At 30.7% G+C, this 24,547-nt stretch overlaps 2 protein-coding genes across 2 annotated transcripts; one reads left to right on the top strand and one right to left on the bottom strand.

Annotated features, from left to right (window-relative positions):
* The first annotated feature begins 15,940 nt into the window (after positions 1–15,940).
* LOC114296151 (LIM domain-containing protein WLIM1) lies at positions 15,941–17,930 on the top strand. The gene is made up of 5 exons (XM_082912271.1): positions 15,941–16,324; positions 16,750–16,846; positions 16,960–17,003; positions 17,083–17,172; positions 17,373–17,930. The coding sequence occupies exons 1-5, from the start codon at positions 16,190–16,192 to the stop codon at positions 17,598–17,600; spliced, it is 594 nt and encodes a 197-aa protein (XP_082768397.1). The 5' UTR covers positions 15,941–16,189; the 3' UTR covers positions 17,601–17,930.
* A 1,051-nt stretch (positions 17,931–18,981) lies between these two features.
* Positions 18,982–23,189, bottom strand: LOC145816233 (F-box protein At3g12350-like). The gene is made up of 2 exons (XM_082912545.1): positions 22,059–23,189; positions 18,982–19,568 (listed from the first exon to the last, which is right to left on the bottom strand). The coding sequence occupies exons 1-2, from the start codon at positions 23,001–23,003 to the stop codon at positions 19,095–19,097; spliced, it is 1,419 nt and encodes a 472-aa protein (XP_082768671.1). The 5' UTR covers positions 23,004–23,189; the 3' UTR covers positions 18,982–19,094.
* Between the last annotated feature and the right edge of the window lie 1,358 nt (positions 23,190–24,547).

The raw sequence follows: 24,547 nt of genomic DNA, 5'->3' as shown, positions 1-24,547 counted from the left end.
CATCATAAACTCCTCTTCTAGCGGCGACAACGGCAGCAGCAGTAGTAGCAGCCTCAGGAATTGCACGAACCACACCCCTAGTAAGAAGAGCCATCACCCGAGTCTATAAGAAGGAAATGAAGTCGCCTTGCCTGTGGTATCCCTGCATAAGGTGATCAATCAGGGTCCCATCACAAAGATCATCAGCGATCCTCATGCTTGAAGGAGGAAAATGTGAAATGTTAGGATTGGCTCAGCTCTAGGTCTGGCGAATGAATCGCTCTCCCAAATGATATGCCCTGCCAAAAGGACCTTCGAACAGAATCTGCATGGTGGAGGCCTTCCACGCAGCAACATAGGTTGTCCTTGATGCTTGAGGAATGCTTGCCTAGGGGTGCCAGTCAATCTGCGAGTAGAAGATGCAAGGCAAGAAATCAAATATCAAGGGTTGAACAGTATAGAAACAGTAAAACTAGTAAAAGATAAAGACTAGTATTAGGTTTTGTTACCCTCTCTGCAGTGATGGTGTCAAAGAAGCGGCAAAAGTGAGGAAAGTCATGATCTACGCGTCATCGCCACTCAAATCGGGAGTTGTAGTATCGGGAGTGGGGTATAGAAAACTCAATCGGCCACACTGGGACTGGGGCAAGGGAAGTGAAGTATGTGTAAATCCACAACTGCAAAAGGAAAACAAGTTGAAGAACCAAGTAAACAAATAAAGCAAATATAAAGGGGAAATACAAGAAAAAACAGAAAAGAAAGTGTAAGGTGTACCATCCAAACTCTCACGTAACCGCTAAGTGAATCCGCCTTTTGATGGGATACAGAGATCATATTAATTCGAACATCGTTTTGATTGGTGCATCATTTTGATTTGTTTAAACTCATGATCAAAACTTCGCTATCTCCATGGCCTTCATTTTCCGAGGCCTTCTCGGGGTGGGTTAATCTTGTTGCATCGAGTTTCAAAAAATCGTTTGCCTTTTCGCTGATTCGAAGGGTTTTGAACCTCGAACCACCTTTCCTCCTTTCGCGTGAGACGTGCTAGGCAATTGATTTTACTTGGTTAAAAACATTAGGTGTGCCTGGTGTTCACACCATCCCTCCTCCTTTCACGTGAGACACGTTAGGCAATTGATTTCCTCAGTTAAAAACATCAGGTGCACCTGGTGTTCACACCATCTTTCCTCCTTATGCGTGAGACCCGTTAGGCAATTGATTTCCTTCTGTCAAAAACATCAGGTGCGCCTGGTGTTCACACCACCTTTTCTCCTCTCGCGTGAGACGTGTTAGGTTGTGATTTTCCTTAGTTAAAAACATCATTGTATATGCAAGAGAGAATATTTAGAGTTTTATTATTTTTGGTCTTCCTTCCGCTTTTTAAGTTATGGAAATGAATTTTAAATAAAGGTATTGGTAATAAATTTGAGAGCGTGACAGAAGTTCAATGTAATAATATCAAAATTATGATATTTACTATATTTTTTTCAAACCTAAGGGGAGATTAGTGTAAATTACTCAATTACGAATACTTAAAAAAATTGAACATTCTTTATTAATTACACTTTCATACACACTGCATAACTTTTCAAGCTCTTTACATGTGTCCAAAGGACCCATGCAACAAATCTATCAAATAATACCTAAATATAATCGTTGAAGTAATAAATAGGCTAGGTTCTATTAAAATATCTCTTACTGGAGAGGCACTTTGATCATATTTTGCCTAGCCTCATCACAAAATAGAGTTCCAACAAGATAAATGGTATGCATTTTGACTCATGCTTTGTTGGCTAGGTACATTTGAAGAACTTTAAACACCATGCAAACTAATTTCAAGATTAGAGTGAGATGTTTGGCAATCAGGGACGGATGCAACGAGACTAGGAGGCACGTGACACCCCTCACTTTTTGAAAATTATACTTGTACCCAAGAATACTAAGAATATCTCTAATATATTCCTTGTAAAAAAAGAATCCCTATGTGATATTTTAAGAAAAGAGTAATGATATACAAACATAATATTTCTATAAAAATTCTATACAAAATGAGTTGGCATCTTGTGATACCTTCATTTTCAATCAAAATATCTACAATTGTCTTTATAATTTCTCAAATGTCATTGACATATCAAAAAATAAATATTTGTATAGAGATTCTATACAAAATAGATTGACATCTTGTGATACCTTTATTTCCAATCAAAACATTCACTATTGTCTTTATAATTTCACAAATATCAGCGGCACATCATTTTGATGACTTTTTTGGTGTGAATTTCATGTTTGCAAATCATTTTCTTTAAGAAAAATGTGAAAATGTTATTTACTCTTACAAGTGGACTATATCTTGAACACTCTCTATGTATTTCCCACCCATTCTCCCTTCATATTTTATATTTTTTTAAATTTTCTTTTCTCTTTATTTTTTCCCCCAAGTGTTGAAATTTGCATTTTTTTGTGTTTCTTTTAATCTAACTTGTAATAAATAAATAAATAATTCCAAAACCAATATTCTAACTAGAATTAATGTCGGTTAATTCATTTGTAAGTATTTATTGAGTTGTGTTCTTAGTAATAAATGTTTAAGGGGAAAAATATAGGAACAAAGACAGTTGGAAGTGAGAAAATTATTTAACAAAATGTGAATATCCAAAAACTCAGATTTGGGTGGTTGCTGTGTGAGGGTACACAACAGCCACTGTCGTACCGCTAAATGAGCTCATTTCAGGAGCCATTTTGATAATCTGAAATGCTCACATTTTAGAATAAATCAAGTAGATCATACTTGTTAAAAATCAAGTTAATCGAATATCATTTATCTATTTATCCACTTACATGTGTATCTATAAAAATAAATAACAATTATGATTTAAAGTATTAAAATGAATACAAATGTGAATGGATGAAAGGGTAAACGATATACGAATAACTTGATTTTTGGCAAGTATGTTCTACTCGATGTATTCTAAAATATAAACGGTTCAGATTATCAAAATGAGTTCCAAAATAGGCCCATTTAGCTGCACAATAATGACTGTTGTACTCCCCGCACAGTAACTACTCTAAATCCATGCAACTCTTGTGATATTTATTTATTTATTTTCAAAGAAAAGTTGTAACCCCATACATTTATAATTATTTTTGGTCTTTTATGTTGATTTATAATTTTTCCAAAATTGACTTTTTAATTATTTTTAAACAAATTACACTAACAGTCCCTATAGTTTGAGTTTTATGTCACTTTTATCCCTGACTTTTTAATTATGACACATTTGATCCTAAATTTTAAATCTTGTTCCAAATAAAGACAATTGAAGATACTATTGCTCAATTTCAAGGATAAAGTCGTCAATTTGATAAAATATAAATTAATTTGACAAAAATAAATGTCAAAAAATATTTTTAGATTTTTAAAAATTATTTCTACCCACCAAAGATAAAATTATGTAAAATTGATAAATCGTTTACACATTTATTTATTTTTTTTACCAAATTAATTTTTATTATTTGTTTGGGTGATGATCATGTAATGGGTAGTTGCAAGGCTTTAAATGTGTAATCGATATATTTAATATATGAAACGTTTTTAATTTTGAATTTTTTTTATTTAATGGATTGGTTTAATAATGATATCAAAATTATCGTCATATTTGACTTTTAAAAAAATAGAAACTAATTTAAGGAAAATAAAAACAACCACTCATTACATGATCATCATCCAAACACATAATAAAAATTAATTTGATAAAAATAAATAAATAAATAAATGTGTAAAAGATTTATCAATTTTACATAATTTTATCATTGGTTGGTAGAAATAATTTTTAAAATTTTAAAAAAAAATTTTGACATTTATTTTTGTCAAATTAATTTATATTTTATCAAATTGACGAATTTTCCCTTGAAATTGAGCAATGGTATATTCAATTGTCTTTATTTGGAATAAGATTCAAAATTCAATGTCAAATGTGTCACAATTGAAAAATCAGGGACCAAAGTGATACAAGTCTCAAACTATAAGGACCGTTAATATAATTTGCCCATGATTTTTTTAACTTTTTACCAAAAAAAAAATAAAAATAAAATAATAAAATTACAAAAATATAGAAAAAATAATTTGATAACTTTTGACATTTTAATAAAAAAAATTCCCAAACGAGGGCCTTAACATGTATAATGCCTATTAATGATTTAATTGCTCTTAATGTACACATCATGCATGCCTCAATGATTTTGCTGTGCTTACAACAGAAGATGATATAATGAGCAAAAAACTTTAAAAATGAAAGCAAGCCACCTAGGTGATGGCTGTTGAAGTTCTGGCACCTTGAAAAGTCCATGGGACCCCTCAGACTTTGCAATGAAAATGTCCATGCCCTTTTGATAATGCTGGATATTTTTTATTTTTTATTTTTTTTTTCTGGAATATTCTACTCGTTTCACATATATATGCATATACATATAAAATAGTATTTTATTTAGTACCTATCTTTTTGATCAAATTACACTAATAGTCCTTATATTTTACTCATTGTATCATTTTAGTCTCTATACTTTCAATTAGCTCAATTTTAACTATTTATTTTAGATTTTGTGTCAATTTAGTCTAATTAATAATATCATATTTTTTACACAAAAATACTAAAAATTATAATCAATTAGACCAAATTGAGACGAAGTGATAAATTCATAATTAAAATCGAGTCAATTAAAATTATACGGACTAAAATGATACAAAGATTAAAGTACAGGAACTATCATTATGATTTGCTCCATCTTTTATTTTATTTTCTTTTCTTTTTGGATATGTGAAAGGTCATTACCCTAACAATCACATTACTAGATGAAATGGCTGGGATTGTCAAAACTTGTTTGGCAAATTATTTTTAAAAATTATGAAAAATGATTTGAATAGCATTTTGCATTTGATTAATTTGTGAATTTTTTATTGAGATTTGGAACAAATACTAATTTTTTAATTAAAATAAAAAAATTTAAACTATATGTTCACTGATATTCTTTCCTATTTCGTTTGCGGAACTCGTCCAATTGTTAAAATTACAAGTTTGAAATTGCTAAAATATTCAACCAAGTTAAAAAATTCTCAATCGCCAAGAATGATTCAATTGATATATATTTTTTCCCTAGGGGTGCTATTTAGGTATGTAGAACTCACAACGAGTTCTATCTAAATTGTTCATTTTGTAGAATTCTTTGTATATATCATTTATGAAAAAAATTATGTCAATTTAATAAGTGTAATCTCTTAATTTTATCATATTTGTCACTAAAAAATGAATATTTTAAAAAATATACTTGTCTATTTTTTGATGACTAATGCGATAAATTTAAAAGGTTACGTTTATTGAATCAACTTAGGGTTGGTTTGATATGTTTGAAAAAAGTCAAAAAGTCGCTATCCTATTTAAGTCGTATCATCCTATTTAAGTTATATCACTTCTCTAACACATTACTTCAAACCCAACTCAAACTCAATCCATATTTCATAAAAAGTCAAAAAGTACACTTATTTAAATCATCACAAATAATCTTTTTTATAGGTGATATATGGATAGAGTCTTCGGAAATGAACAGTTTTTATAATCGAAATGAATACCGTGATAGACTCCATAAGTCCTAGCAACACTTCAGATTGGAGGGAAATCTAACCTTTTTTTTTTTTTTTGAAAAACCAATTCAAACCGAACTTTGCATATTCTTAATAATGTCTTACAATAATACTATGAATTCAGACTTAACTATTCAAAAATTATTTAAAATTATCATCTTATGATTTAATTTTATCCTATATATAAACTACACATTATATAATTTTAATTTTCACCACATAATCATTCACTCAAAAAATTCAGTTGAGTAAGTCTGATAAAAAAAAAAAGGGCAAATTACATATACACCCCTCGAGGTTTGGCTAAATTACAGATACCCCTGAGGTTTGAGAAATTACGAATTCCCCCCTGAATGCTATATTTGCATAAGAAATTAGAGGGTAATTTGTTATGAAATATAAACCTCAGGGGTAAATTGTTATGAAAATACAAACCTCAGGGGGCAGGATGTAATTTCCGAAACATCAGGAAATATCTGTAATTTAACCAAACCTCGAGGGGTGTATATATGATTTGCCAAAAAAAAAAAAATGCCCATAGCTGTCATAATTATGAAAGTCAAGGCTCCACCAAATTGCATGTGACCTGGGTAAAATTTTAAGGAACAATTATGAGTTCAGCTGTAAAGTGCAATTGCTTTCACGCAATCGAAATTCCTCAATTATTTTTATTTTAAATGGCATATGACATTAATTTTTTTTTATTTTTTATAAGTAATTCATGCTATTCATCCGTGTAAGGTTTATCATATTTAGGCCTGGTTTAGAAACTCTCATTTTTAATTAAAAAGTTAAAAAATTATTAAATTAATCAAAAAGTCAACAACTCATACTCCCTCCGTCCCATAATATTAGTCCCTTATTCCATTTTTCATTGTCCCAAAATATTAGTCCCTCTTCAAAAATCAAGTACAAAAATAATATAAATTTTCCATTTTGCCCTTCTTTTAAATTCATAAATAATATAAAAAGTACAATTATGACATTGATATTCTCAAAAAAGTGTACTATCAAAGGGTAATTTTGGAAAACCAACTTTTTAAAAGTACAATAATTGTACTACCAAAAAAAGTTGGATTCCCCAAAAGGGACCATTATTTTGGGACGGAGGGAGTATTAAAAAGTCAAAAATTCTCTTATCTCTCTACTTTTTGCATATCTTTTCGTAAAAAGTCAAAAAGTTATCCCAAACATACTAGTTTTTTTTAGCTCATATTTTAGTCAAATAGCCAAAAAGTTATTAAATTAGTCTGTTCCCAAACGAGGCCCTAAGTCAAAAAGTCACTATCCTATTTAAGTCACATCATCTTATTTAAGTCACATGACTTCTCTACCACATTATTTCAAACCCAACACATATTTCATAAAAAGTCAAAAAGTACACTTATTTAGAACATCCCAAACAAGTTGTTAGAATTAGAATTGAAATGCTAGAAAGTGAGGAAAATGGAAAAATCATATATATATATATATATATAAATGATATACAAATCTACTTTTTAGACTCACTTTCTAAATCTAGTGATGTGTCAAGAAGATAATTTGTTAGTAATTAGATAATATTTAATTACCAACAAATTATGTTTTTGACATATCATCGGGTTTAAAAAGTGAGTCTAACAAGATCTAGATAGTAATACTAATATATGTGTGTGTGTGTGTGTGTATTGTGTGTGTTTAGCATGAAAGGGCTGAAAGTCATAAGAAAATTAATTGGAAAATGATATAATCCACTTTGTAGGCCTACTTTCCAAAGCTAATGATGTGTAATAGAGATAGTTAATTAATGATTAGGGAATATATGAGAAATGTAGTTGTCTTACATATTCTACTAGACTAACACATTATTGAGTTTAAAAAGCGGATCTCACTCTAAACCCCGTTTGATGACACTTAAGGTTAAGTTTGATTTAGTTTGGTTTGGTTTTATTTACTTAAATTAATTTTATTGTACAATTCATAATAGGATGGTAACTAAACTTATAGTTTCTTACACAAAAAATATAGAAAAATATAAGAAAGTTTTGCCTATTTGGTTTAATTTTTCAAAAAAGAAAAAAAAGAAATTTAGATGAATTTTTATTTATTTTTAGTGATTTTTATTTTCATTTTTATTTTTGTTGCATTGTAATCAATTCTTTGTAATTTTGTGATGCACCTAATCAAGATGCATTTAAAATGTAAAACAAATTGGTTAAAATATTTTAAAAACTCACTAAAAATATATGAAAATTCGAACAAAAAACTGTGTGTATTTTCTTTCGAATTTTTGTGATTTTCTTTCGTGTTATAGTTAAATTTTTTTACTTTTGAGATGCATCTGATAATCTTGATGTATCTACAAAATAAATAGTAAAAAAATGACTAAAATATGGAAAAAAAAATCAATAAAATCAAACGAAAACCCGTTTAAAAATAGTTTTGGAGAATTATAATAAAAAAATTCTTATAAAAGTAATTACTTGTAATTAGAATTTCTATTTTCTTACAAATTTTTTATCATAATCAAATTCATACACAAATGTATATTTTATTTTGATTTCCTTTTCTTTCAATTCATTTTTACCATTTTCATTATCCATAATTTCTTTCGGACACTATTTATGATTAGCTTGCTAAACATGTAAGAAGTTTATACAAAAATATTTTAAATTATTTTAAATTGTGTAAAAAATACTTCAAAACTCTAAGATATTTTATTTTCTCTTATTTACAGCTAATTAGATTGTCAATAAACCTTTAGAAAAGGGTAAATTAAACTTACCTCCCTAGAGATTTCTGACAATTACAGGAACCTCCTTTATAGTTTTAATAATTACACTGACCTCCTTTACTTTTGAAACTATAATCAAGATTCTTCCATTATTACCCTCCATTAGACTATTTGACCGAATTTGTTGATGTCACGCTAATGTGATATCAATATGACAGAATTAACCCTTAGATGCCTTATCTATTCAAATGAGTAATTTCACTCACCTCCTTTAAAGTTTACATATATATTATGAAAGACCCATATATATCTTAACATTATTTAATTAAATTCTTACAATTCATGCAATATTAAATAAAACTCTTAAATTATTAAAATATTATTAAATCATTTAACAAAAAAAAACTTAATTTTTATTGATAAAATACTTAAAAATAAACAATCTCTCTAAAATTAATGTTAGATAACATCCTAATAATTTAACTTAATCCACACTACATGAATAATATAAAATTTATCATTTTAAGTAATGAATTTATTATTTGAATTTTAAAAAAAAAAATTGAAATAAATGGATTTATTTTTTTTTTGGACAATTTGCATTACTTATTTATTTATATGTACAAACATTATTATTTTATCTTTTCTCAATCATATATTATTCTCAAATTTTTATTTTTATTTTTGGGTCATTAAACTTGTAGTCGATGCATATTTAAAAAAAATGCAAATTAATATTTTTACATGATTAAAAAAATTTAAAAAACAAATATAGAAGTAAAAAAAATATAATCACCTCACAATAAATTAAAATTAGTTGATAGGGAATGAAGGATCATGAAATCTTAGAATTAATTTCTCACCTTCATTAATGGTTAAATTTTATTTTATTTTTTCTATAAAAGTTCAAAAACTTGTAGAAAAAAATAGCATCAAGAAATTATATTTATATTTTGAAAATAAATATGAAAAATAAATAATAATTTCATATATATTTAATATGGTAAATTAAATTTAGTGAATTTAAGGTTAAGATTAGTGTTGATAACCTCTGAGGAGGTAATTTTTTTTTTTACTTCTATATTTATTTATTTATTTTTAATCATGTAAGAAATATTAATTTAAGTTTTTTTTTTTCTTTTTAAATATGAATCAACTAGAAGTTTAATGGTGCAAAGATAAAAATTAAAATTTGAGAATAATATTGAGAAAAAATAAAATAATAATTGTTTTTACATATGAATAAATAAGTAATGCAAATTGCCGAGAAAAAAATAAATGCATTTATTTCCACTTTAAGAAAAATTAAATAATAAATGTATTACTTAAAATGATAAATTTTACGTTACTTATGTAGTATGGAATAACTCTTATATTAAATTATTAGAATGTTATTTAACATTAATTTTAGAGAGAAAAAAATATGGAATTGATCAGTTTTAAAGTTTTGCTCCCAGGGGCTTCTATTAATTTTTAATAACGTCTTAACAATTTAGAGATAAATAATTTTTTACATATGAATAAATACGCAGGACAAATTGCTTGAAAAAAAAATTAATCCATTTGTTTCAACTTAAAAAAAGAAAAGGAAAAAAACTTTAAATATGAAATGCATTAATTAAAATTGATAAATTTTCCGTTGTTTATATAGTGTAAAATAAGTGTTATATGTATTATATTATTAAGGTCATATATTAAATTATTAATGAATTATGTTAAATGAGTTATTAATAATATATATGCAAAATCCCCAGAGAGGTGAGTGAAAATTTTCATTTAAATAGCTTATTGGTTGATTTGATAGGTTTCATCTTCCCACTCAATCAAAGGGAGAATATAGTCATTTTGGATAGTCAATTAACACTGCTAGTCTAAATTAACGAAGTGGGGGAATCTTGATATTATCAGTAAAAATAAGAGAGATTTATATAATTATTGAATCATAAGAAAAGTTTCTGTACTTGTCAGAAACTTCATTACATTTTGAAAAATTATGAGATCTTTTAAAATATGGTAAATCTCTATGAACATAATCCACACCATTATTTTTTAAATATCGCAAGTCCTCAGTGCACAAAAATATGGTAAGTCTGATCAATACATGACATTCGATATTTATAAAATTGTAGTGTTACATAAACAAATGGAAGTTACAATTTTTTTTACGAACTGTTGTGTCATTTATCATGTTTTTAGATTTTGTTTTGCAACTTTAGTTGTTAGTTAAAAAAAAATTAAAAAGTCAAACATCTAAGTAATTTATGATTTTTGATATAATTAAAAGAATTATTATCGTTGCGGTTTTTCTGGTGGATATATTTTTTGTGTTTTGTTGTTTGTTTTGTTGTTTTGTTATTTAGTTAGAATGACCTTTTGGGATTTTATTTATACAATGCTATTGATTAATATAATGTTTCTCATGTTCTTAAAAAAAAATAAAAAAAATTCAAAAAGCAACTAAAAGTCCAATTCTCAAACAAGACCTAAATCCCATTTCAAATATGAAAGTTTAGTTTCTTCATTCCATATCCATATAAAAAAGAAATATTTTTGTAGCGTTTTTGTGGATAAGATGCATGAAAGGGAAATTTTATGGTACATACTTTTTTTTTGAGATATGTACCATATGTCCCCAATTTTAATTATAACCTATTAAGATAGTACCTATAATTTAGAGGTTATTTGAGATGATCTAAATAAGTATACTTTTTATCTTTTTACGAAAAGATGTGCAGAAAAGTAGAGAGGTGATATAATGAAAAAAAGATAAAAAGATAAATTATTTGGGACTTCCCAAACTTGGCCTTAATATGATGTAATGTTTGATTATAATTTTTTTTATAATTACGAATCCCATAAAATTGAATTGAAATTTTTTACCATAATCCCTTTCTAGAGATCGTTTTTCTTAAAAATGACAAATTCTAATTTTTTGACTTATAAACTCTTTTAAAATAAAGAAATCTTGTAAGAATGATACAAATTTTTAGATTTATATTTTGTGTGACAAATTTACCCTTTCACATACACACACTTTCTATCTTTCTCATCTTTTTCTCCATCAATTTGTTATCTCTCTCTCATATTTCTCTCCATCAATTTATCATCTCTCTCTCACCTCTTTCTTTCTCTATCACTTTCTAAGAGTTCTTTCCACCACTACCACCATCACCATCACCATCACCATCTCTACTATTACCACTACCGCAACAATTACCATTTCCACACCTCCATCGGCTCCACCACCACCTTCTCAACTACCAGCGTCATTTGTCACCACTGCTACCACCACCACCATCTCAACCACCTGCGCCATACCACTGTATCACCGGCAACCATCATCGTCATCGTTAGCCTTAAGACCTCAGATTTGGTATTGACGACCTTAGATTTGAGATCTATCATCTGAGATTTATATTCTCTCCACTTATTTTCTCTTTGTTTCCTTATCATGCTCTGTTTTTCAAACAATAAAATTTTACTCTGGTTTGAACCAAATCTAAGGCAATATATGTGTTTTTTTTTTTTATCTCTCTATTTCTTTGTCTTTTTCTATTTTTCTCTCTATATGTATATATTTTTTATTTTAGTGCATTTTTGTTGTTGTCATTATTAGTTTGAATATTGATTTTGAGATGTCAAACAAAAATGTTAATTTAGTACGTTCAATAGTGAAATAGTAAAATTTTACTATAATATAGAGTACAATTTTACTTTTTGTAAGAATAAAATTTTATTGTTAACGTTATTAATTCAATATTCTAACTAATTTTTTGTTTAATATCTATATGAATAATTGTCACGCCCCAAAATTCGGACAATTAAATATTATATTAGGACTAACCCCTATCAATATTCCATCATCCAAATTCTAGGGGTGAAACAAAAAAAACTAAATGCAAACCAAACCATCCATCATAAATTCATAACTAACCAATACCTCAACATCAAGGTAACAATAAATAATTAAAACAATTTAAATAAAGTATGGTTACAAACCATGCCAAATTATTCCAATACTAAAGCCATTAAAAAAAATAATAAATACATAAATTAGTATCAACCTTAAGCTCAAGAAAAATAAAAGAACTCCAAACGACATATCCTACGATCACAGTTATTTCTTGTCACCACCAAAGCCTCTACTAATCCTGCAAAGGAAGCTTAGCTGCGCTCAAACAGAATGCACCCGAGTTATCAAGAGACAAAACGGGTCAGTATACAAGTATACTGGTATGAGTACAAGATCTAACACCCACGTGTCCAACAAGACACAGACAAAAATACATTTAATTCTTATTCTAGGACAAGACAAGTAGTTTCAACCGCACCGAGACAAATGGGTAGTTTCCCAAGATATAATGGCATTTAGTTTCTTGTCTGTATACAACGAAATATAAATTTATTATAAAATAAACAAAATAGAAATAGAAATATGGTGGGTCAGCCCTACATAAGAAGTTAGTAAGACCCACCATCCTGCAAAAAAAATAATGTTAGTATAAATTAATCATAAGTAACTTGCTGAATACGTATAAAAATGCACCGTTTCCTACTTAAATAATTTGAATTGATCAAAACTCAAAAAACGAAAGTTGTACAGAATTAAATTTCCTAAAATACCAGGCGAACGAATTTAACATAAACTGAACAGGTTGAGAGAAAAACTTGATATAAAAACCTAGACGGATTTCAACCGAAAAATATGAAACTGAAAACGAACAGAAACTATTCTAAGATGATTTTTTTCGAAAAAGTTCAAAACACGAAAAGTGTGCAGAATAATGTTTTACTTCAGTTTATGCGAAACCAATAAAAATGAGCTCGTTTCATGGGTTAAAACAGCCTATAAAATCCGCATTACCAAAATGAATCAAACCGACAATAACCAAGATCATCCGATTATAAGTTCTAATCGATCTTTTTAATAAAAAGTTACAACACAAAAGTTGTCCAAAATCATGTATACATGCCTCTCCAATAAATTTCATAATTTATTGAGGTCGATTACTATTTTTCAAGATGTACAAATCAATAAACTCATAATTAAATTTTTGTACCTTAACTCCACCACTTCGGCCATCCCCTTCCGGCCTACATATATATTCCATGTGCTTCCCGTATATCTAACACCGCTCCGAAGCCAAACTTGCACGGGGATATCGTCCTGAGTTTGACTCACACTCCTTGGATGGTTAACATATACGTACGCGCGCAAATCAAAGCACTCGTCTACTCATGAGAACGAGGCAACAATATATATATATACACAACATCTCACACATGAGAATAAACATAACAATGCCAAGCCTAAGGTATTCAAATAAATCTCATAAGCCTCACTTTTTTTTTTTAAACACTCTTTCTCACCAACACTCAAATAAAACAACAATCCATGGAGTCGTGGTGGAGTATAAGGAATTTATCTATGGGTTCCTAATTAATTTTAATTTCATATATTCATGAGTGTGATTACAACTATAAAATAAATACATATATAAAAACTCTAAACTTGGCATACACAACTAATCTAATAATGAAATCAATCAATCATCTACATACAAATACAAAATCAAATCAACATCAAATAAATAAATAAAAACAATGAATCAATCCATCATGTAACCAATACCTATAGATTCTAAGTTTATTTCAATTTCATATAATTATAAGTGTGATTACAATAATAAAATCAATCCATATAAAACCCTAAACCTTGCATATACAACTAATCAAAATAATTAAAATCAATCAATCATCTAAAAACCTTAAACCCTACATACACAACTAAACAAAATAATTAAAATTAATTAATCATCTAAAAACCCTAAACTTTACCTACACAGCTAATCAAAATAATTAAAATCAATCAATTATCTAAGAATCCTAAACTTTATATACACTACTAGTCAAAATAATTAAAATCAATCTATCATCTTTATGTGAATACAAAATCAAACTAATATCAAACAAATAAAAATAAATAAATAAAAACAAAAAATTAAACATAAATCAAGAAAAATGGATTTTATACCTACAATATTTTTTTTGAAGATAAAAAAATATTTGAAGAACTAATAAAATTACTAAAATAAAATCCTAATTTTTTTTTTTTCTTCTCTCTTTCCACGCCAAACACGCAGCACTCTTTTTATTTTCTTCTTTGATGATCAATCTCTCTCTCTCTCTCTCTCTCTCTCTCTCGCTTGCCGCCGCACAACACCTCTCTTTTCTTTCTTTTGTTTATAACCTAATAATTATTATATTGTATAACCTAATTTACTTATATTATTATACTCTATAAATAAAACATAAGTACACCATATATAAATATAAATATAAATATAAATATAAGATTATATATATAACACCTTGTATAATCTAATTTACTTATATTATTATACTCTATAAATAAAACATAAGTACACCATATATAAATATAAATATAAGATTATATATATAACACCATATATATATATATATAAAATATAAATATATATAAATATTTAATTTAATTATATATAATTAAACACCACATTAAACTAATTAAATGTCACATTAAATTCTCATAGATCCATACAATTAATAAAGTCAAATATAAAAATAAAGTAAAAATAAATAAATAATGGCCTATGAAAAATTAGAGTCGCTACAATAATGGTAATAATTATAGTAAGTGTGGTGGTTAGTGATGACAATGGCAAAAACTCACTATTTATTTGTTTAAAGTAAACAGTAAATTTTACTGTTCAAATTAACAAAGTAAAATTTTGTTGTCTAATAAAGTAAAATTTTACTATCACCGGAGAATCATGTTGGAAAATTTTCACTGACCGACGGTTGTTGCCTGAAAATTGTAGCCGGTTGGGGTGATCAACAGTGATCGGGGCTGGTCCGTGATGGTAGACAATAGTCGGTAGTGGTTATGATAATGTAAGAAAATGGTAAAAGTTAAGGGTATTATTGTCATGTTTTTTAAAATAAATTAAATATTTTTAGCTTATCCTTTTGACAATAAAATTTGAAATTGAGAGAATTATTACCAAAAATCCCAATTGAATTATATCATAATTTGCATTACCTAGCTGACAACACTAAGGCCAAGTTTGGGGTATGTAACAAAAGTCAAAAAGTAAAAAAGTTATTCAAAAAGTTAAAAAGTTAACACTATTTATCAAAAGTCAACAATTACGACTGCACAACTCCAAATTCTAATTTTCCTCTACAAATCAATTTTTACAATTTTTTATTATACATTTTTTCATGAAAAGTCAAAAAGTTAACCCAAACATCCATATTTTTTTCCTTAACTTTTTAGTCCAAAAAGACAAAAAGTACACTTATTTAGGACACCCCAAACAACTCCTAAATTCTGTATCAATTAGAAGATGGGCAATAGAAGATGGGCAATTCTAGAGATCTCAAATACTTTATCAAATATTTTATATAAGTGTGAGACTCACATAAATTCTACATAATGTAGATCTCATACTCATATAAAATATTTAATAAAATATTTGAGATTCTTCATATTTTTTTTAAAAGATTGGTATTAAAAATAATAAATAATAAATAATACAATCAGACAAAGGTAGTTAGGGGATTCATAATCGGACAAAATGATTTGACGAAATGGCCAAACACTGCTTTTGGTGTCTGCTATCCCCTGCACCACATCTCTCTCTCTCTCTCTCTCTCTCTCTGTTCTTATCTCTTCCCTCCCTTGAGGATTTCCCATTGGATTCTTTCCTATAGAGAAACAACTAAACCAGCCACAAAGGTGAAAAAGAGGAAGAGGGTTGTGATTGAGAGAGAGCTAGCAAAGCCTAATCTTGCTTTTGTGTGAGAAAGAATTGAAAGAAACCATGGCCTTCGCAGGAACAACCCAGAAATGCATGGCATGTGACAAGACTGTCTATCTGGTCGACAAGCTTACCGCCGACAACCGTGTCTACCACAAGGCCTGCTTCCGATGCCATCACTGCAAAGGAACACTCAAGGTACCCCATACCATATACCCAACTCAACTCAACTGACATACAACTCTTTTTTCTTTTTCTTTTTAAATTTTTATCACCAAGCTCTAATCCAGGAAATAAATATGCTTCTACAACTGCAATTTTGCATACTAAAACCCAATTCAGATCTTAAGATGAAGCAATCACTTTCACTGTCAAAGTAACTAAGCGACCAGAGCCAGAGAGATCCATGTGTGGTAGAGAGGTAATTTGAAGCAGGGGAACCAGCGAGATTCAGGACAGTCCATGAGCTTTGCTCATCTTGGTCCGGAACTTTAAAGTCTCTCTCACTCTCTCTATTTGTCTAACTTGTGAATTCATTCTAGGGTAAAAAGAAAACTCATGCACAGTGGACACCTCAGAATTATTACACAATTTTATGAGTGATGATGCCTTTTATTTTGCAGCTTGGCAACTACAATTCCTTTGAGGGGGTTCTGTACTGCAGGCCACACTTCGATCAACTCTTCAAAAGAACCGGTAGTCTCGACAAAAGCTTTGAAGGTAAACCCAAGTTTTGAAATTTTATTTTATTGTATTTAGTTCAGGTTTTCGCAGCAGCCCAAATGCTTACTAGTTTTCAGATCAAGCTAATTTCTTACCTTTTCAACTTTTAGGTACACCAAAAATTGTGAAACCAGAAAAACCTATTGATAATGAGGTACTTGTCCTGAAATCTAGATGCTTGCATATATATATAATATGCTAATCTTGATTCCTGATTGATCTGCTTTTAACAGAAACCTCTAGCGAGTAAAGTCTCGAGCAAGTTTGGGGGAACAAGAGAGAAATGTGTGGGCTGTAAGAACACTGTCTATCCAACTGAAAGGGTAAACACCACAAACAAAAATCACTTCTTGTTGCATGGTGTTTTTACCATTTTCTTCTTCCTGAATTGTTTTTTTTCTTGGTTATATAGTATCTTGTTGTCTAGGCAAAGTTGAGCATTTACAGTTCAAACAAAAATACTTATAAATCTTATGTTAACTATATGTTAATGGTTAACTAATAATATACAATTCATTGCAAGGTTACGGTGAATGGAACAGCGTACCATAAGAGTTGTTTCAAATGCAGCCATGGAGGTTGTGTAATCAGCCCATCAAACTATATTGCTCATGAGGGCCGACTTTATTGTAAACACCACCACACCCAACTGATAAGGGAGAAAGGCAATTTGAGCCAGCTCGAAGGCGACCACGACAAGGAACCTGTAAATGAGAATCTCAAAGTCCAAGAAGTTGCTGATGAGTCATAATCTGCCCAAGAAATTATTCTGATCCTTTTCTTCCTCTGCTGTCTTGTGGTTTTCTAGTGTTTGTATTGATGCAGTACCTTTGATTTCCCTGCAGTTGAGAATGATTTTACTCTGGTGACAGATAAATTTTCTTAAAATGTTTCCAGCGTGTGTGAGCGACTTTTGTTTGTGATTTTGGGTGCTTTCATGAGATTGTGGATGCTTAATTGAGATGGCAAGACTTAACTATTCATAATATCATATGACAAGTTATGTGCCTGCCAAGGTTATTTGTGAATTCTTATTCCCATCCATCGGTTTTGACAAATGTTACAATCCCCATTGTATTTACATGTTCTAGCGAGTATAACAGATTTTGAAGCATAAACAAGAGGATCCAAAATAATTGCACACGACAGAAATTAAAGAGACTGAAAGGAAATTAAAAATGCTGGCAGAGCTTAGTGAAATTAAAAATATACTGCAAGATAGGAAGAAAACAATGATCCAAAACTGAAATGAACTGTTCCGAAAAGGTCTACCAAAGAACGTTGAGTAACAGCCTCTACGGAGCCTGGTACAGATTTCACCCATGAACTAGCAGAATTATGGAAAAATAAGACTCACTTAAATTCACAGGAGAGCTTATAAACCAGATCACGGAGTAAAATTTCAATGGGAACAAACAATTTGTAACTTCACCCCCAAAATAGTTAAATTGTGGGATTTAAATGGCTGTGAACTCACCGTTAGAAATGTTGGAATGGTAGAATCCTGAGATATTCAAATGGTAGCCTGTAATAAATTTTAACAGTCTGCAAGCTTGCAACATAGCATTGAACAAACTGAAAATTGGAGAAAGTTTAATCAGCTAAAAGGCCAACTCCCAAATGTTAAGAAGTCGAGAATTTTCAGGCTGATCAAAAAAAAAAAAAAAAAAAAAAGGAAACAAGAATTTTCACACTACTGTTATTCTGTGCTTTTGTAGACTACTTTGTCTCGTGAAAGGGCAACTACATATGACCATCCTTGCTGCTGTATATATTACAGACTTTTGTGATGTGTTTGGTTGGGGGATTTGGGAGGAATTTGGAAAGGGAAAGAGAAATGGTGTGTGAAACTAGGTGAAATGTAGGTATATTTTATTCACATTTCACCTAACTTTTCCTTTTTTCTTTCCAAATCCCTCCTCAAATTCTCCGACCAAACACAGCGTTAGTATTTGTTTACCACAATGCTTTCGATGTGTTTTCTCAAATAGAAGGAAACAAAGATAAGTACTAAGACTGGACACAGCTACTCAAGCCTATCTTAAATCATGCCCCAAAAGAAGGGTTCAAGCAACAGAGACATTCTACTACCATGAACACAATCAAATAAGAAGGAACAAAATGAAAGGATGTTAATTGAAAGAAATGATATTATTATTTCCACGATAAATATGTTACAAGGTGCAACAGTGCATAAGGGGTATCCAGATACAGCAAGTTTTGTACATAGATGATCCTAAGGATATCAATCACTACAAAGCTCCATTATATCAAGAATACAACCATTCTGAGCAATATGTTTCAGGTCTATAATGTAATTGTTCCGTAGAAACCCAAATCCAAATGTCCCATCCCTATACTGCCATATTCTTCCCTCCACTTGCTGGGGATTTGCTGAAGCTCCCGCCAGGTTTGGAATTACAAGATCATAACTTGAATTGATATCAAGAATGCGAGAAACCACTTCATTTTCCATCCAAGACGATTGCCCATGGACAGGATCAGCTGATGCTAGTGGTCGAAGATGCATGCGACTATCATATATGTATTCTTCTTCTGGACAAAATGGAGACTGAATGAACGTAGTGTTTGATGTCCAAAAGACTGGGGAATAATCAGAGAATGGCTGAGACGCGTCTCCAACCCTTCGGCAGGCAATGCCCCCAATATCATCATATGTCACAAGATAAAAATCCAAGGTCATGTCATCGCAAATACCCTGCATCAAAAAGCAATACCCACAGTAGGATACACAAATATAGAAACAAATATAAAATAATCAATGGTCCTGGGGAGAAGCCAGTAAACGATTATGCATTGTTAGCTGGCATAATGAGTTTCTCAGCAAGCACTATTACATGGTTTTGCAAATAACCTGTACAGGAGATCACATCAGTTGAATATAATTTTTTTAGGCAGCATTCAAATTCTCTGTCAGAAGATTCAGAACTGACTTGAGGTAGCAAAAATATTTTCGTATGTATCCCATAAAATATTAGAGTTCAGCAATTTAATCAGATATGTAGAAGAGAGAGATAGTCAACCCCCATTTGATGGAATTTAAGGCTTGGTTTAGTTTGACTTGGTATGGTTTACGTAGAAGGGAGAGATAAACTTGTATCATAAAGACCATCCATCAAAAGGGTAAGGTATAATGGAGGTAACATGGAGAATTAAAGTTTGGATCCATCGACCATGAAATTGCAAAATTATTTTCACCTTTTCCTTAATAAACTAAGTTGCATCTAAATTCTTGCAATCAATGCAGGAACCAATTCATATAAAATCACGTTTTCATTCACGGGAACAATGGGAAACAACACGAATTAAGGATGTAAGAAAAATTGGAAAAACCGATCAAACCGATTGAATCAGACAGAATTGGCAACATTTGGTCTATTTTTTTAACAAGAATTGGTCTGTGTAATTTTTTAGTTTGATTTTTTTCCGATTTTCGGTTCAATACCGGTTCACGCACCTTGTACACCGACCTAAACCAAAACCAATTGCTTCAACATATATTATATTTATAATATATATAATCTATTACTATAATTATATTAATAAGTATAATAAATTATTACCTCAATTAATTAACCTTATTATCCATATTTAATTATATAATCTTCACTCTAATTCACTATTCTTGAAGCCTCAGTATTTATTATTATTATTATTATAAGAATTGAAAAATATTTATTAAATGAATAGATTGATATGTTTGAAGTACAAATGACTAATTCAATGCTTTTACATAGATTGGTGACTATATTATAGTTTTAAAAAGTGGCTCATATTTGAAAGGTTCTAAACCGATTAAACTGCACTGAATTGAAACGTTTCAATTTGTGCGGTTTGATGAGAGAAAAAGTCTATATCATTGCTCAAAATAATAAAACCGACATTATTAGTTGGATATAAAATTTTACCTAAATATTGCTCGTACCAAACCGATTATATCCCTCAACACAATAACCAATCCATTGCATCCCACTTTTAATTTGAAAATTGGCAACTTGGAGGGAATCCTCATTCAATCATCTAAGACACATAGTTGCAACAGTCTTGCTTAATCATAGATTCAAAAGTCTCACCAAAGTTTAAATTCGACTAAAATTTTCACCAACTATTTTTTTGGGTAAGTAATCACCAATTATTAAAACACACATCTCATCTTTTTATTTCTATGTACCAATTGTACTAAAAAAACTTACATATACACCTTGTCATAGATGTACCACATTAAAACATAAATGCATAAGCTTATAGATGTTGAGACCTAAAATACCTCCACATTGAAGCACCTAGCCTATCAATAAATTTGTATCCCCAAAGTCTCACCAAAGTTTGAATTCAGGCCTCGTTTAGCAAGAGGCTATTTTAGCCAATTAGCCAAAAAGTTACTAAATTAGCCAAAAAGCCAACAACCCATACCAAAAAGTCAAAGATTCTCTTTTTTCTCTACTTTTTGCACATCTTTTCGTAATTAGCCAAAAAGTCATCCCAAACATACAAGTTTTTTTTACTTACTTTTTTAGCCAAATAGCCAAAAAGTTACTAAATTAGCCTGTTCCCAAACGAGGCCTTTTCACCAATCACAACTCATCTTTGTATTTCAGCATCTACACAGCCAACAACCCATACCAAAAAGTCAAAGATTCTCTTTTTTCTCTACTTTTTGCACATCTTTTCGTAATTAGCCAAAAAGTCATCCCAAATATACAAGTTTTTTTTACTTACTTTTTTAGCCAAATAGCCAAAAAGTTACTAAATTAGCCTGTTCCCAAACGAGGCCTTTTCACCAATCACAACTCATCTTTGTATTTCAGCATCTACACATTATCATAGATGTAAAACATTAAAACATAAATGTATAAGTTTATATATGTTTTTAAGATACCACCACATTCAAGCACCCACTCTATCAAAAAATTGTTATTCCCACATTACTCGCACTCTGTAGGCACTGCTTGTAAAGAATAAGAACACTCTTGACCGCCCGGAATCAGCTACCTCGTACACTGCTTAAGGAAACATGATTAAACAGACAAGTTCAGCAAATTTCAATATGAACAAGAAATTTTTGTAAAACCTTGAAAAACACAGATTTGTAATCTGAAATTCTACTGACATATATAGGCGAATTATAAAAACCAATAATACAAACTTCTAACAACATATGCAACCAAAATGAGAACAAGAACACCACCTTCCATAAACCCTGCAAAGGTCTTGATGGTGTTGGCGAGCAATTATCAATCTTCACAAAATGCTCTGGCTCCAATTTTTTCCTCCCTTGCCTCCCCTTCTCTCGTTTCCTCTGCTTCCTCGATGCCCTATCCCCACCGGGACTTGTCCGATTGGCGAAGTACTGATAAATCTCAGACATCAACAAGCTTCCCGGGGACCCACTCTTGGCCCCGATCACATCCTCCACCACCCCATACTCATCTCCCCTCAAATTTCCCGAACTCGAAACACTACTAATCCCAATTTGCCTTCCCTCCAGCGAATTCGAATTCGAATTCGAATAAGCAAAGCTCAAATTTTCCTCCACAACCACATGATTCTTACCCATAAAACTAACATTAACTGGTACCAATTCATTCTCAAGCAAACCCAATTCACCAGATTTAACCAAATCATCGAACAATTCGAATCGACACTCGGGATCCAGAAAACTTACCGGTGCACCATTGGGCATTATACTAATCCACAAAAATGGAGCCTTTACGACCCCATACGTGGCGGATTTCGAAGGCGAAACCCTAGAGCCAGTGATGAAAGATGAGCCCCACTCGAAGAACGCGAGAGGCGGCGGCGGCGAATTGAGTCCGGCGATCTTGCGGTGGCCGCTCCGGCGCCAGAAACCGATCAGGTTTTCGAACTCGTTGAGGGCTTTGTAGAGCTGTTTGTAGGTGATTTTGCCATTGCCCCATTTTCTGATCTGGGTCTTGGAGCCCCATCGACGGTCGCAGAGAGCGAACCAGAGCTTGGCGTCGTTACGGCAGAGAGAGACGAAAGGCTTTGAAGTGGAAGCGAAGGAGGAGAGCTCCGAGGGAGAGAGGAAAGAGAGGATGCAGAGCTGAACATCTTCAGGGAAATCGGAAAAGGAAAATGAATTGGGTTCTTTGTTGGGTGTGAGATTTGCCATGGGAATTGAATAATCTCTAGTTTGGTTGAATTGAAATGAAGCCTTTCTTCAAGTGTTTGGAAGAGAGAGAGAGAGAGAGAGAGAGAGAGGGGCAAAAATAATACTTTGGGCAAGCTTTAGAAATTTGTGAAGACTTTGCTTCGAGCAATGGAAGTATTCACAAATGGATCTTTGTGGCATGGGCGTAGGATTGGGGTGTGAATTTGACCCTGGTTCATGTCGGGTTTTGTGGGTTTTTGTTAAAATTTGGACCGGTCTGGTTTGGTTTATGGGCTAAAAGATTAGGATCAAGCCTAGGTTTAGGGGTTTTTTGAGCCTTGGCAGATCGGTGGGGTTGGGTTTAGGCCCGGGTTTTGGCGGGCCTAAGCACTTTTTTTATTTTTTTCTTTCAATTTTTTCTATAAAAATTTTATTATTTTTTACTAAAAATAATATTGGACCTCGGCCGGGCCGGGCCGGACTTTAAGTGGGTCTTAAGCGAGCTGATGGGCCGGGCTGGGCTTCAAAATGTTGAATGTCCCAAGCCCAGAGTCTCGAGTTAGGCTCGTGCACGGGCCCAAACGGGCCTAAACAGATCGGGCCCATCCCAAAGTCGCGGGTCATTTTTACACTCTTATCATAGGAGTAGGCGTGGCGTCGTTCAACCGATTTAAAAGTAAAATTATAAATTGAATCACATATGAGTAGATTGGTGAATTGATAAATTGTGATTTGAGTAGTTTTAAATAGATCAATGGATTAAAACATATTTTAATTAATTATTAAGTCTTTACATAATATATAATATTAATTTGTATAATATTTTTCATATATATAATTACTAATTTGTAGTAAATTTCACATATTAAATCTCTCACACTCATTTTTTTTTTAATATTTATTTTAAACCCTTATTTTAGAATTTTTAACTTTTAACTTATTTTGGGTCACATCATCTTTTACATTTTTTACACTTTTTTTTTAAAAGGACAAAAAAAATTAAAAAATCAACTTTTAACTATCTTTCCAAAACAATTCGAAATTCGAATTTTTGTTTTCTTGCAATTTTAACCCTAAAATTAGAAGCGCGGGCCGAGCAAAATGTGTAAATCCTAATCAATTCCGATAACTTAGGGATAATTTCTAATACCCTAATAATAATTAATTAACTCCCTAATTAAGAATTGGTCACCTAAAATCCTAGATTTCAGGTCCTCGTTACGTTCGTCGCTTAATTCGAACCAAAAAAACTTTGACCGAATTAAATTTTCAAATCATAATCTAATTAAATACTACACTTAAGTAAATGTTTCAAATAATAAAATTAAGCTCTAACCCTCATAATTTAGATAAATTATATTTGGATCCCAAGTAATACCGTTATATACATATGTTTAAACTTATACACTTTGGTCATGGATTCTTAGGGAACTTTTAAACATGGATTATTAGAGAAGCTTTGAACATAGATTTTTGAGGAAGCTTTAAACATGGATTATAAAGGAAGCTTGGAAAAATTGTAGAGGAAGCTTGTGAAACCTATAAATACATCACTCTACTTCCAC

This window comes from Camellia sinensis, unplaced genomic scaffold (genome assembly GCF_055761805.1).
Source record: "Camellia sinensis isolate YWXY unplaced genomic scaffold, ASM5576180v1 Unanchor3, whole genome shotgun sequence".
Taxonomy (NCBI): Eukaryota; Viridiplantae; Streptophyta; class Magnoliopsida; order Ericales; family Theaceae; genus Camellia; species Camellia sinensis.
Note: the sequence above shows the minus strand (reverse complement) of the source record. Positions and strands in the feature narration are given on the sequence as shown.